The 15779-nt window shown below is 40.9% G+C and overlaps 1 protein-coding gene across 4 annotated transcripts in view; it reads right to left on the bottom strand.

The window, feature by feature from the left end:
- Nucleotides 1–1773: 1773 nt before the first annotated feature.
- The window catches only part of ccser2a (coiled-coil serine-rich protein 2a), a 48017-nt gene continuing 34011 nt past the window's right edge, over nt 1774–15779 (bottom strand). The window contains exons 10-12 of one of the 4 annotated variants that reach the window (XM_067516522.1): nt 11218–11302; nt 9616–9655; nt 6561–6766 (exon numbers count right to left, since the gene is read on the bottom strand). In XM_067516522.1, coding sequence (XP_067372623.1) covers nt 6706–6766; nt 9616–9655; nt 11218–11302 — 186 coding nt within the window. In that variant the 3' untranslated portion in view covers nt 6561–6705. Of the gene's footprint in view, nt 6767–9615; nt 9656–11020; nt 11043–11217; nt 11303–15779 lie in introns of all 4 variants that reach the window. The other 3 variants (XM_067516543.1, XM_067516532.1, XM_067516514.1) reach the window with 3 other exon arrangements.

The raw sequence follows: 15779 nt of genomic DNA on the forward strand, positions 1-15779 counted from the left end.
ACAACCATAGTACTTAAATCATCAGGATTCATTTCATCACTAAATACATTAACAAAATGAAAGCATAAATACACATGCTGCACAGCCCTGAAATAAATTCAGCCAGTAGTAAGGAAGTTAATTCACAAGTCTTATAAACATGGATATGGGTATATCAAGCAGCAAAAAAAAAAAAAAAAAAAAAAGCAAAACCAAACAGATGCCAAGAGATCGTCAACAAGCAGAGCAGTTACAGCAGCCAGCAGCATAACAGCTCACAGCAAAGCCAAGACATCAGCTCACAGTACACACAAGCAGCACCTTACCTCGATATTGGCAGGCCAGGAAACTCTATTTCCAGCTTGTAGCGACATTTGGAGGCCCACACCTGATGTGATTAAAGACTGCAGAGCAAACATCCCTATTTTTCCAAAAAGTCAACAAGTTGACAGCATATGTATCATATGTGGAGATAAAAGTACAAAAACTGATAAACACTTAATTAGACCAATAGCTAATCCTGGTGCTCAAAGACCCCACTCTGCTCTGCTTGTTTTCACACTATCCCTGCCCCACCCACAGCTGATCACCTAGACCAGGTGTGTTTAGTCAATCACAAACTCGAAGATACCAATTCAGTTTGTCTCCTCCCCTGATTCCATCCTTATCTAAAATGGTATGTTCCATTAAAAAAAGAGAGAGCCATCAAGCGATGAATGTCACGTGTTGACCACTCCTCTCACCTGATTGGTTCGTGAATCAACTGGTTTGTTCCACTTTATATTGGAACTTGAAAATGTATTGCGTTTCTAATTATTCAATTTGTTTGTTTCTTCCACCATATGTTTGAGGTGTTGTGGTTCAATTTAAGTTTGTTGTCATTTTCACACGTGTGAATATTAGCAATGAGATGGCTCTGCTTAACTGCTCTTCTCTGAGCAGCAATCCGCAGGACTTGTGAAATGCAAAGGGGAAAATCTGAAAGTTATCTGACAGGACATGATAAAAGAGCTTGGTTTCCTTTCAAGAGAAAACCTTTTGCACTCCGTCTCCCACTTTTCCAAGTTAATGACAGTGTCACGCTACTCCCTGTGCTTGGCAGGCTGTTACCCACCCATCGTCTCTGAAGCGCATAACCTCATTAGTTAGTGGACTATATGCAAGGTGTACAGGGGCTGCATGGTTTTTAATGAATAGAGATGAGTAATGCTACTTAGTTTAATTTATTTGACAAGAAGGGAAATGTCTCTGCTTTAAGGCATTTCCTGTGAAGCATACCACAATAAAGTCATATCCAAGTCCAAGTCCATCTACCTCTCCTTATTTCTCACTTCATAACTCATGTTTTTTCAAATGAAAATGCCCATATTCATTATGGACACCCACAGTTCTATTTCATTTCACCTGGGGTCCTCCTGAGAAGCCTGTGACAGGCCTGAAGATTGCCTGAATTTCCCATTTTCACCTGTATCACCTCTGCATGCCTCTGGAAGTGGGCTGAAATTCTGAGAAATTAAAAAAAAAACAAAGTTTCAATTTTTTCTAAAAATAACAAAACATGACAAAAGCACATTTGTTTCACAATCATACTTTATTTTCAGAGAACGACAACCAGCGAAGTGAAAACAAACTGAGAATTAGGTTTCTCTTTTATCTCGTACTGACATCAGCAGCTTTATGTTTGTGCGTGTAAGTGTTGGTGGCGTCAACTTTCAGTGGACAACCTTTCACTTTAGAATTACCCATGTCTTCGCCTATGGCCTGTCACTAATGGCAGAGCACAGTCCTTTACTCTGATGTTTAACATTTTGACTCTTGCTAACATTTAACCACTGAAAGTAAACCTGCCAGGAGATTATTGATCTAACATGCAAGCAACTTTTTATGAAAACAATATATAAAAAAAAAAACACAACAAAAAAAAAAAAATCCAAAACCAAACAATTGTCAAATGTTTTGCTTTGACCTTTATTGCTGTTGCACATTGCTTCCTTAAGATGTGTGATTACCTTTGCGGGGACATGATTAACAGAAATCAAAACACATACTGTAAAACCAATTAAATTATAAATAGCGTCTAAATCCAGTCTAATGTTCATTCAACATTAATAACTAATGCCATTTAAAGTGCTCCTGATAATGTTTTTACAAAGCTTTATTTGCTTTTTTCATTTGCATAAAAGGTCACTCAAAATACAGTGTAGCATTCCCTCAGCTTTTTGCTTCAAACAGTATTGCACAGCATACGAGAGACGGCGCTTAACATCTGAAAGCAGCTATAATACTGAAGGAGATTATGTAGTGATAAACACAGTGACCTTGTATATTACGGGATGATATGTGAATAGCTACCCTATGGGATGTTTCAGTGGACAATCGAAACTTGCCATGGAAATTAAAGTATATCAACAGACTGCACCATGTCTGCTGTTGTTTGGGTAACATATACACTAAACAACAAGTGTAAACTTAGTTTTAAAAAAGTGGAAAAATGTCTTTGCAGCATTATGTTTGTGTTCATCAGGAGCAGGAAGAGGAGGCTAAGAAACAACTGCTCCTGTTGACGGAAAAATCACAAGCTGAAAACACATTGACATTATAATGATTTTATGAACATGTAAATATATTCACTTTCCTTTTAGCTCTCCACTAACTCTTAAAGAAAATTTCAGGTTCATAAGCTGATGAAAGCTTCACTATGCTTTCCAACTTCCTGCAGACTTCATTTAACTATCTGCAGTATGGTGCTGGGCAGGTACTGTACAATGGATTAATCAGAATACTTTTGCTGAAAATATGCAATTGTTTTTTTAAAGGCACTAAAAGCTTTGTAGACCAGAAGAGAACAGCACAATTAGTTGCTGATTATATTCAGACACAGTAATTTGATCAACTGATACAATTTAAAAGTATTAATTGTAGCAGCTTTCAGGTAAAAGCAAAAGTTTAAGCTGCAAATACACTATTTGCAGTAGCTCTACTTTATTCAAAATATCAGTGGATTTCCTGGTTACAAGTCAAGTGTAATGCATCTAGGTTGATATGCATACAGAACAACAGGGCCCCTTTGGTAACTTTTCTTCTTGTTGTGCAATGCAGCTTAATAATTTGAGTCTTCTCACAACAAAAATGATTCAAGATCCTGCAATAGAATTGATTCAAATTGCTGCAGAGACTCTTCACCCCAGTTGTGGTTTTGTTATAGCATAGCTAGCAAGACTTATTGGCTTCAGTGCCAAACTGAGCAGGAACATTGATTTGGAGATAGGGAATACAGCACAGGGAGAGAAGGATGGCACAGCCCAGCTTTCCCTGGCATGAATTTGCTTTTGGCCTGTGGGCAGACACCTCTCTCTGTATTTTTCTCTCTCTCTCGCACACACACACACAAACTCTTCCAAGACAGAATCACTGGCAGCCAGAGGTGTCTGGAGACACACACACACACACACACACACACACACACACACACACACAGTAGTGGGCAACATTGATTTCCTGTTTGGCATTACTAAGCAGTGACTGACACAGCTGAGGGGACCAGGCTATCCTCTGGACCACAGTGCACACAAACAAGCATTATATACCTTCATAAAACATTCACAAGCAGAAAACATGCTAAACACAGCCAATTTTGATCCTTCCCACTTTCCTCACAACATTTCCTAATCTTGGCCCTTTCCTCCTGCTCCATTATATTGTCCCTCTACTCTGCATCTTCCTCGTCCTCTGCATGTATCTTTCTCTGTCTGTGTTTCCATTTTCATTAAAGGAAATAGGTTTTTCTTGGCTTCATGGAGCGGTGTTGACTGCTTGGCTGGTTTGGCACAATGTTGAGCCATCCAACAGGTAAACATGGATCCAAACACACACACACACACACACACAAAACCAACCAGCCACCCCAGTTTCCACACTAATCTAGAGATGGCCATTGTTCTTCGGCGACAGCGGACAGATGGATCGATGTGTATCTGGAGAGCTCATATTGTGAGAGCTATCAAAGCTCCACTTTTGTGCACTTTGTTATAAAATTAAAAGTGTGTGTTCGCGAAGCCTTTGTGTGATAACTAACAATTGATTTGTGTGCTGTGTCAGTGTTTGAGTTTTACCAGAGTTTCTGTTCACGCGTTCACTATGTACAGTACCATGTGTGTCTGCATGTGTATGCATATGGTGTGTGTGTTTGTGTGTGTGTCTCACTCTGTGTAGGGTGCATTACTGGACGCAGCAGACCGGACAGTGCCTGAGGCGTACACCAAGCGGTCACGCAGCGTGACAGAGAAGAGAGCAGAGCTGCTGTCAGAAGGCCTTTTTAACACACTGCTGCTCTCCGTTTGGGGACATTTTGGGAGCATCTGACTGCAAAAGGAGAGAAGTAAACAATTCTCCAAGAGTCCCACAGAAACACCACCTAAGCCCCAAAGGCTCCCTACCTGAAAATATTGCTTTAATATCTTTGATGTTCCCAAAGAGATGTGCAAGATAGCGAGAGAGGCAGAGGAAGAGGGGGGGGGTGAAGTGAGCATCTCAGACATTCAAACACACACCAGTCAGGAGCTTCACACAGCTAATGAATCACAGTTAGTTGATGTTTCTGTGTGTTGGTCACTGAAGGACAAGGTTCAAGCAAGTCAGTGTGCGTGTTGAAAAAATATCCCTCGAGTTATTTAACTGGATTTAAACATTTTTTTACGTTAAATCAACTGTCACTTTTCTTAACTTAAATTTGACTTGTTAAATATTTTTCCATCAATACCTTAAAATTAGGCAGCAACTGTAGCAATTTATTAATCTTTTCAACATTTTTGCACTAAATGTATTTTCACTGGAACAAATGACATTTCTTTACCTTTATGTCAGATTATATGTGATGCGTCAGTGAAATCTTAAAATAGCATTGTTGCATATCGTTTCCTCTCTCATCCTTTCTTGTACCTCATAACCGCGTTCTATCAAAAAACGCACAAACTAATCATGAGGTAACAGACACTTCAGAGTACTTTGCATGTGTTAGTGCATTATTATAAGGAAGACTCCAGTACACTGTGTCGGAGAACAATCAAGTATGTGAGTGCCTTATTACTCTGGTCTTTTCTGCTACATTATGAAAGCTTATTCCTCACTTCAGCTCTGTTTCTCCTAATTAGATCTCTGCCAACAGCACGGTATTATTTTTTTAGAAGCTCATACTTCCATCTGAATTGCTTTTACACAGAAGCTATGCAACCCCTTCTGCTATTATAAGCAGGGTTCAAAGTATCGCAGCATGTAAAGGTAAGAGAGCTGAACTAGAAGCATGTATGCACCTACAGTGTGGAGCAGCTTTCCTATTTGTCCCTCACCTCTAGGTCTCTCATCTCTCTCTCTCACCCACAAACACAACATTTCACTGTGGAAGTAACAACTCCAAGGTGTTTTAACTCATTCTCTTTCCTCATTCCATTTATTTATTTATTTCCCTTTCCCACTTCTTGCTGTTGCCTCTATCTTCCCTTGGGCCTTCTAAAACACAGCAAAGGTCACGTTCATGTCACCTCAGTGTGTAAAACCAAATGCAGCTGTGTGTCAGAGGGCACAATCGTGTGAGGACAATTCAACGCAGACTTATGAAAATAGCCAGCAGGTATTTCGAAATAAACAAAAAGCTGACTTCGGTTAATGGTGACAGTCGGCAGCATCCATGTGCACATGCAAAGCCAGGAAACTAGGCATTTATTTTTCTGTAAATTCCTCTAAATCTAAAACTGTTTTCCACTGCATTGTAAACTGTTGTGAAGATCCTGCTACATACCATGTGTCCATAAACTGGTCAGGTTGGAGACATGGAAGCCAATTTAGAAACAATACTGTACAGTAGTCACTAAACCAGTGTCAGTCACACAGGCAGCCCCTGAATGATTCATATGGGTTAATGAGCTCAGTGTATGTTCCTTTGAAACTGAAAAGGTAAAGCAATTACACTCATCACTAGGGGGGAGAAGGCCATTAAGGGGAATATGAATGTCAGACTGATTCCAGTCTTAAGTTTTGACGGGTAGATTTAAGCTCCTCAGGGAATCTTTGGCTTGGGGAGGCATGAGCGACTCAAAGGACTCAGGATCTTGGCTGAGCCGGGGTCTTTAAACGTCCCCTGGCCAGGCTGCTCCCGGCATGAGCTGGTGCACCGTGGATGCCTGCAGTGGTCTGGTGCTCTGTGAAGCTGAAGCAGTGAAGTGTGACATAGACTTGGAGCCTGCACCTGGGGTTCAGCGTTAAAGCAGGGAAGGCCTCTAGACGGAGGGGGCAGCTGCTTGGTCCGGTTCGCCAGAGCCCCTAAGGGACTCCCTGGCTTTAGAGAGGCAAAGCCACCAGTGCCCCCTGACATAAGTGCAGGGAGAGACACGCGCTTATGAAGGCGAGGTTGCTGCAGCATGCGAGGGCAAGTTGACCCGGCAGACCTAGGAGCATTAGAGTTCGGCAGTAGTGCAGCGGGGCCTCTCCACTCACGCTGCACTGCAGACTGAGCTGCAGATGCTAACCTGTCTCTGCCAGTTACTCCCTTTGGAGCCTCAGAGGCTGGGCAATGGAGGTGGGTGCTGAGAAGATCACTCAGCTCGTCTGGGTCTGTCGGGCCGGACACATCTGCCATAAATCGTTCAACAAAATGGTCCGCATTTATGTGGGTTCCTTCCTCTGATCTGCTCCTTCTGAGGTCACTGTGGCCCTCGATGAGGGGAGTTTTTACTAGTCTTCCCTGGTGCGGGTGCTCGTTGAGGCAGAGGTTGAAAGGCTGTAGTATTTGAGGCTGTAGAAAAGAGGAAAAATACATCAATAAGATTTTTCCTTTAAAAAAACGGTGTAAAAGAGACATGGAGCAGTCAGTGTAAAAGGAGGAAGAACTCAGTTGTTTTAACATGTTCACCCCACCACACCGCTTTTTTTTGTATATTTCATACCAATAGAATCTAGATTTTGAATACTTTGCAGCTATGATGGAAATTCTGAATCAAAACTTGAACTGAAAATTCTGCCTCTCTTTGATTCTTAGATTTGCTTATTTAATATTGCAGCTTGTTTCCACTACCAGACACTGAACTATTGCTAGAGTGGAAGAGGTGCAGCCACAGAGAAAGCCCTGATTCAGCATTTAAAAACAGGCAGTGGAGAATAACCTTAACATGCGAGTGCCTGGAATCTACTGAAGTCTCAGTCATTTCGTGATTGCTGCTGCAGATGAGCTTCAAAACATTTAAACTGAAAACCATGATGCCTTTCACACATGTGCCAAGCTGTTACCACATGGAATTTAGATCAACCATGGTGCTGAGGACAAACAGAGATTATATATAAGCACAAAACCATAAACACCTGCACAATCTATTGTGATCTGTTAACACCTTGCAGCAATTACTGTCTTAGTGTAACTTAGGTTCAATATTTGTGCGATGTGTTTAAGGGATGCTAATTATGCAGCATGATAACTTTAGCTATTGCTTCAAAAGGGTCATTATGATATAAGCGGCAGCATTTCCTTCACCACAAATTCTGGATATTATTATGCGGTACGCTCTACTTCGAAGGGAAATGCAGATATTTTCCTTTTACGAGAGGGGTCAAAATATTTCTAGGGAATGTGTAGCACTATAAGATAACCTTCACATTTTTATAGCAGCCATTCGGGACCACATTTCCAGACAATTTGCAGAATACAACAGCAACAGTGCTTATTAGTCCATCCATCTAACCAAGAGGTTTCAAACCAGGAAAGAAGTCAATACTGAATGCCATATTACTATCTTATCCAATATAAGAACATTTTGTGAATGCCTTATGATCTCAACATCTCTCAAAACATACTTCAAAAGTTAAATCTGCTCAGTTTGAGACTGATTTTTCACAGCATGCTGATGTTTTTGTTGATAAGAAATCACAGGACTTTGGCCTTTCCCATTGTTGAAGAATCTAGATCCATCTTGAACCATCTAAAGCTACTAAAAAGCATGAACTCAGATTTAGCAGGAAGATACCCACTGTGAGTTGAAAGGAACGGATCTCAGAGGATGTGAACATATACTTTGGATGTGCTGATCAGCGTGTTCTGCCTCTTTCTACCATCAGTCATTTAATGTGAGTGGGAGCAGATGTCCATGGCCACAGCTCCATCTCCTGGTCCCCTGCCACAATGCGTCCATTGGTCTAAAACCCTTGTCCACCTCTTAATCTTAGTAATAAGGAAGGAGAGAAATGCAATTTTTAAGAGCTTCTAATTTGCATACTCCTAAATAAAGGATGCTTTGTGCCTTCATACAAATACCTCTGATTAGTCTGCCACTCAAACTACGGGCATGTTTTTATAAAGTCTTTTTCAGTCTGGACACTTCTCATTCCTACCATGATTCACGCTCAGCAATAAGCACTCCCTAATGACTCCCACAGTTAAAAAAACAATCCACAAATTACAGAATTCAACATCAAAAGGTTGAGTGAAATAATTAATTAATCTTAATTCCTATTTTGCTCCTGTCTCACTCATAACAAGGCACAACCCACTGGAACTTGCTATTTTTTAATTTGGGCAATGTGGTAAAAACACAAGCTGTGTCCAGGGTTATAAGTTATAAGTATAGGACACCTTTAATTGACATATTGTCAGTAATTGCTGCATTTATTTATAGCTGACCCACCTGGAAGTGTTTGAGTGATGCAAAAAGCTATAGTCAATAATTATTGGCCTTTACCTCTGTCTGCTATAGACACTAATAATTAGCAGCAATTTCAGCATTTTAAGCCCTTCGTTGCACTGCCAAAAAGTAAATATCGCGGCTTAATCATGATAGCTATCACTTTAAGAGAATATAATCAGTCTAACCAAGAAAAGCGGCAATTTGAGGCAGCTGGAAGATGGCAGGGTACACCATAACATCTCATCTCCAGCTTCTCTCGCTATGAAAAATGGAATGTGATTAGAATAGCAACGCACAAGAATCTGAATAATGATGAAAATAATCCCCATTATATTTGCTGGAAGACAACTAGATGGCAGCGCATCAGCAGATGAGAGTGCCAATATGGTGGCTCTCCATTTCACAGCTAGATTAGACTTTATACTGTCATTTAATACAGGTGGTTGTAAAGATGGTGATTTGGGTCGTGTTTGAATTTAAGCTGTGGGAAAAGTGTGAGAGCAGAGAAAGTTGGATTACTTCGATTTTTCTTTGGCTCCCAGTAACACAGGTATTCATAAATGTTATTCCTTTCAATATAGTTCATCCAAACCCAAGAATAATAAACCGCCTAAATAAAATATAGGAAACAAATCCACACTGAGGGCTTTACCAGTGCATGCATAACAGTTCTCTTATACAATGGAAGAAATGAAAAGTCCCATTTATAAAACTGAGAATAACTACAACACAATAACAGCACAAAACTTACACAGTAAAACATAAAATAAAAGAGTAAATTAAATGTGAAAACAAAATATTAAAACTAAAGCAGCAACAGTGTGACCCCCAAAACTCAACCAATAAGAACAGCAAAACCCAACCCGAAGCATGCAAACTGCAGAGATGCAAACCACAGCCCAGCGTGCAGGAGTTAGGGAGTCTGAGAAGGCAGCATGATGATATCGTGTTAATGAAAGGATTACTGTACCACGCTGTGTCAGTAAAGTACTGCACTAGGTGCTCCACTCCTTGCCATTTGCATAAGGTGTGCAGAGGAAAAGTGGAAAAGGTAGAAGAGAGACCATGTGGGACATTTGCTTTTTTCAGATCATTGAGTGACAGAGTACAGAGATGAGATGGGCAGAGAAAAAGGTCAAAAGACCAGGAGAGAGCGTGGAAAAGCAGAGCATACATGTACAACAGACACTTGTCAGAGTTAAGAAATGTTCAATCTAGAAGTTACACCTAACTTATGCTTTTGAGAAAAGGTCACGTATCAGTTCAACAAACAAATCAATTTAATGTAAAATATAATTACTGCAGCCTCCACTAGATGCAGCCTGTATGAAGAGTCTGATTTCTTATCAAACTCCAGAAATGGCAGAAATTTCTGTCTTCGATTGTAAAATACCTTTATTGTTGGCAAGAACTCTTTGCTGGTTTGTTTACAGCCAAAGCTCCCAGTGGGGGGGGGTTAGGGCATTAGCAGTTTATTCAGCATAACAGAAATATACTTGTTTTCCTCCCATCAGCTGTTTGTCATCCTATGTCTAAATATGACTAGCTATATTAGTATGTTTCAGTGTCATTACCTCTTTCCTCCTACTCTCTCTCGCTCTTTTGATGCTTTTTTGCTTGATTAGACCATGAAATCTACCAGTGGGAGAAAATGCACTTTGACTGAATGCTGGGCTGTACTTACACATTTGTCAAAACTGCCTTGATAGAACAGACTTGATATTGAAAATACACCTGTGCCACTTTTCCATCACGTTCCCTCAGGATACAAAGCTGAGACCCCCTGGGATAGATCAAAGGAACACAGCATGGGTTCCTTTCTTAGTTTCTATCTATCTTTCTGTTTCTGCTCTTCCCTCGCTCACATGTGCAAATTTCCTAAAGCCTATTTACTGTCATTTTCTTTACCTTGCTCTGTCATTGGCAAAGTAACTCAAAAGCTTTGTTGGGAGATTCACTGAATTGCGTGAGGTTGTTGTGACTGCGCTGTCATTGTTTCTGCAGTCCTGCTTTTCTCAATGAAGTCAAGCTGTTTTAGTTTACAGCAAACAAAGTGGGAATTTGACTTTTAAATCCAAAGCCAAGGTCATTTGATGGTCAAGTGTGCCAGTCAATTACTGTATATATAAAGATGACCCCTTCTCCAAATGTAGGTAGTTAAATTAACAGCAAAGCATGGTTTTTAATAGGTATTTGCAGGTAGAAACAGTTGATAAAGTTAGCCAGTTTCTGAGTGAAAGCAGCTCATATGAGAGAAGCGAAGCTATAAATGAGCAGTCAAGGAAACACAAGAAGACACCAGAAAATTAATTGGTAAAGGACAAGCAGTCACACTGTGTTCAGTAAATCAAACAACAATTGTGCATGCTACCAACCTTGTTCCAAATTAATCTAGAACTAATAGAGCACAAATTGTCCTATAATTGCACAGTGAGGCAAACACCACTAGTGATAGTTCAGAGTGTTTTAATTGGAGACAAAGTAAAACTTTTTCCAGGCTATTTACTGACCCCTGGATGTGTTTAGTAATGAAAAGATGGAGAAGAGGCTGCAAAGGACGTTAGTGACTCACTCAATCTGCGCTGGGGCATGCTGGTACGGATCAAGCCCTGGTGCTGTGCCTGCCACGGGGACAGCAAGGGGTTGTGCAGCACACCCTATGCAGAGAAAAACACAAAGGACAAAAGGCATAACCTACCAGAAAACACACAAACACATGCAGAAACATGCTCGCATAGAGAAGACACACTCACGTGTTGTTAATGAATAGAGATGGGCCAATTAAAACAGCACACAAAAACCACACACAGCCACACATGCACATACTGACGCACAGAGACTGATGTACCAAGTCAGTGTTAAATCCATCACTTCGAAAGATCTCTTTTAAAAGAAAGTTGAACTCAGAAAAATAAAAACATCAAGTATTTACCTTATTTCCACTAAAATAACTTTCGGGTTAGAAATGTCCCCACAGAGTAAAATATTTAACCCAGGATACATATATACATATATCTGCATTTATTATTCACTCAAATAGAAATATTCTCAACACCTTTAAACCCATTTTGTTACTTGGCATTTTGGCAACACTTGGGGGATCGCATATGTTATTCACTATATCACTTCTGTATATTAGTCTGTACACAGGAAACTGTATCCAAACACAAACATAAAGAAAAAGATTAGTCTGCCACTATTGTATAAGATGTTTATTTGCTAATTTAGAGTCTTCTTTAAAAAGCCCAGGAAAGTATTTTCTCACTTTGTTTGACACAATATTATAGTATACTCATTATCCTATAAAACGTCTGCTGCCTAGAGATTTCCAATAGTCTTTATGCTCCCCCCCCCCCCCCCCGGGCTACTCTGGAAACCAATTCCCTCCTGCTGTATAATTGTGATACCTTTTATATAAATATAAAGTCAAATCCATTACCAACCATCCCTAGGCATGCTCTTAATGGATTAGAGAGGCTGTGATCATACACAATGCAAAAACAAGATGATACTGTAAACGTAAACAGATTTCACAGTTGAGCCAACAAAAATACTGCCATACAGTTTTCGACCCACTTTTGAAAGTTGACAGGACAATTTCTATAACCTGGGAGGGGACGCTTGGGGACTTTTCATAAAGCTGTTCACGTTGGTTGTGAATTTGATGTATATGTACTCAACAACTTGCAGATATTTTTTTTGTGCATTGGTCTGCACTGGGGTACACAGTAAGATTTGGCCTTACAGTATAATATATATGGTTACAGGAAGTGGCAAACCCATAACTGTTTATTTACTGACTGCTGCAATTGTTGTCAGTGCAGCTCATGTCTATATGCTCTACTTTTTCATTTTGTCACATTAAGCATCCGTAAGTCTGCATGTGCCTTAAGGAATACAAGTTCCTGTCTTAGTACTGCAGCTATCTTCACACTAAGCAATTCAAAGACCCATGGCCCCACTGGGAGAGTTAAAGTGAAGGGGCAGCAGCGCCATCACGTTAAGCAGTCAGACAGAATGAAACCCTAAAAACTGAAAAAAAAAAAAAAAAAGTAAGAAAAAAAAACACTACTCCTTTCCTCAGCTGTGGCGAAGTTTGCCTCAAATACAACTCTAATTTAGAACAGAGGCAAATCTGTTAAGGAAGAAACGGAGAGTGAGAAAGAAGACCAGAAGGGCGAGGCAGCAACTTCCCAGCATGAGCGAGAAGGACTGCCTGCTCTGCTCTCCTCCGTGTCCTTCCTACAACACCAACGAGTGTTTCAGCGGGAGGTCTTGGCAGTAGCCTCTCGTCAAGGCTTCGTGTGCAGAGAGGAAAACCTAAGGCAATGAGAACAAGAGGTCTGGCTGGAGGGCTCTCCAATGATCCTGACAATGTCTGGCCGCTTCATTATACCTCTGCAGCAGCTTAGCCTGTCAATGTTTTTACAGTTTTCCATCGTTGCAAAGCCTCTTCACTGAAGGGCCATCAGAGCTTCAACAGTGCACAGAGCAGAAACTATTAAAGTTTTCATATTCCATCAAAACATCTTTCATTTCTCCCCCACCAGCACATAGACTCTGGGTTTGATGCCTGGTGGCAATACTTTATGCTTCCGTCTTTCCAAAAAACACAGGGGATAGGATTCTCCTTCTTTCTGCTGCACTCAGTGGTGAACTCTTGTCCTGACAATGGGGAGCCTAAACCACAGGGTAAAACTCAAGAGCAAGCTGCACCTAGCACCCACAGGGAAAACAGCAGTGTTAGCAGTGACTAGAGGTCACTGGCAGTCGAAATGTGAAGTAATGTAAAATTCTTTGCGTGTAGCTCACAAATGGGGCGGCCGTAGCTCAGTTGGTAGAGCAGTCAGCCAAGAATCACAGGGCCAGCGGGTCGACTCCCGGTCCTCTTAGCTACAAGTGTCTTGGGCAAGAAACTGAACACCCAAGCTGTCCCTAGTGTCTGCTGCTTAGTTGTAGGGTTGGTTTGGATAAAAGCATCTGCTAAATGACTAATTGTTCACTTGTATTACAGGTTTAAAAGGTTGAATACAAACATTAAACTACATTAAAAGCACAAAGATTCACAATATAATCAGTGTAAAGCATTTCAATATCCCAGTTGTTGCTAACTACAAATTAAACCAAGAGGGCGAGAGAGAGAGCCAGAGAGAGTAAGAGAGAGAGCACGACAGAGGGAGAATTTCATTTTTTGATGTTCCCTCTGTGAATTTGGTTCAGACTATTAGCTTTCTGACAGGAAAAGCTACTTCTCCAAAGAGCTGTAATCATGTGTGCAGCCAAAAGAACAGGAAACACTTTTCTTTGGTAATGTTATTATTATTTTTTTTTTTGAGGGCTTTAAACTTGACCGACAGAATGAAAAAAAGAAATGAAAGGTCAGAAACAATAACAAATAATAAAAAATATTGTAGTTTTGCCATTTTCTTCAAAAGGAAAAACTACGATACCAGAAGTGGCAGCAGTGCCATGTTCACTAAAGTGAACTGCACTCTCAGGATTCGTTGAGCAACCTCACGTGCCCCAAAAGCTGATGGTGAAACTTGGCAAAGTAGGACAAGAACTTAAAAGTCAAGTAAAACTTGTTCTTTGTAATCCGACAGCCTTTTCATCAAATAACAACAGCATTTATAAGAATCCACAATGCTGTGTCCCTACAACGCCCTCTCTCTGCTTGAATCCCCTAATCCACTACACAGAGCTCCCCTTGGCTGCCTACAGCTAATACCTCAGGTCTGACCACAATGTCTCACTCCACCGAATTTGGCAATTAAATCTTCACCTGTCCAAGACGAGTCTGCTGTGTGAGCGTGCTCTAATCAACGCGCATGTGTAAGCAAGTGTGTACGTGTGCATTTGTGATGGTTTGTCTGTAATGCAAGGGGGTAGACTGAAGAGTTGTCTGTGGAGAGGTAATGTCACGATCTGAGATGGGGGGGGGGGGGGGGGGGGGGGGACTTATTCTTTCAACCTACAGCTTAATACTGATCACTAACCCCGCTAAAACCTCCTTCCTCCCCTTCCCTGGCCTCTCTCTCACTCACACACACACACACACACACACACACACACACACACACACACACACACACACACACACACTCTAACACAGTGACTTGAAATGTATCTAATTACAAGAAGTAATGAATTGAGTCAAGTCAAACAAAGAACAACAGAGACAAAAAGAAAAGAATTCACTGACAGAACAACAAGACAGTAAGAGAATAACAGTGAGAGGGCAGGAGTGATAAAAAGACACAAAGGGAGGTGTGAGAAGAGAAGAAGAGATGAAGGAGAGGATGTTTAAAAAGCAGAGAGGGAGTAGGAGGGATGCTGTAATTATCCTCTTTGTCTGCCACTGATGAAACATTGCCTGTTGTGTTGCCATTGTTTCACTGCTGCTGTTCATCTGCGTGTTTGTTTATCTGGGTTATTAACAAGGTCGGATCCTCAGTCCTCAGTCTGCTGAACTCATTGTTCAGTCACACAGACTGTGCCCCACACTTGAGCACAAGAGATACATGTGACACATCCCACTCACACACACAAACTTATGCAGGCAATCAGGGTCTCTCAGAACAAAAACACAAGGTTGCGTAGTTTTCTATTGTGCCATTGTGCTGAAATTACGCAAATTATACTGGTCACGTTTTGTTTTGAAAGACAGAAGAGACACAGAAAACATGACTGCCGCTGTGACTGCTCTTGGGTGCAGAGAGTGTTCTTCAACAAGTTGCATTTAAATACGTCACACTACATAAGCATCTTGCTGCAACAAGTGTGTCCAATATTTGTTGGCATCTTGTACATTGACAGTCATATATTCATACTTTATTGTGAGACACTTTTCTCATGAACATGCCTCTGGACTCAAAATTGGATTGTAAGCAGATTAAAATGGGAAGCTGCAGGAGCTGGTGCCCAGAGGAGTTGGTTAGAATATGCTGCGAAAGCCTTCCTACATACTGGAAGAAGTTATGAGTGCATCCCTGGTCGTTACAAACAGTGAATACAGTTAAAGCAGCCTACAAAGCAAAAGCCTCCAATGTTTTGTTCCTAAGGAAAAATGAGAAGGAGCAGCTCCCCTGAGGAGACCCTCAAGCTGCTGGAAGATGCTGCTTGAATAATGGACTT

Source organism: Channa argus, chromosome 1 (assembly GCF_033026475.1).
Source record: "Channa argus isolate prfri chromosome 1, Channa argus male v1.0, whole genome shotgun sequence".
NCBI lineage: Eukaryota > Metazoa > Chordata > Actinopteri > Anabantiformes > Channidae > Channa > Channa argus.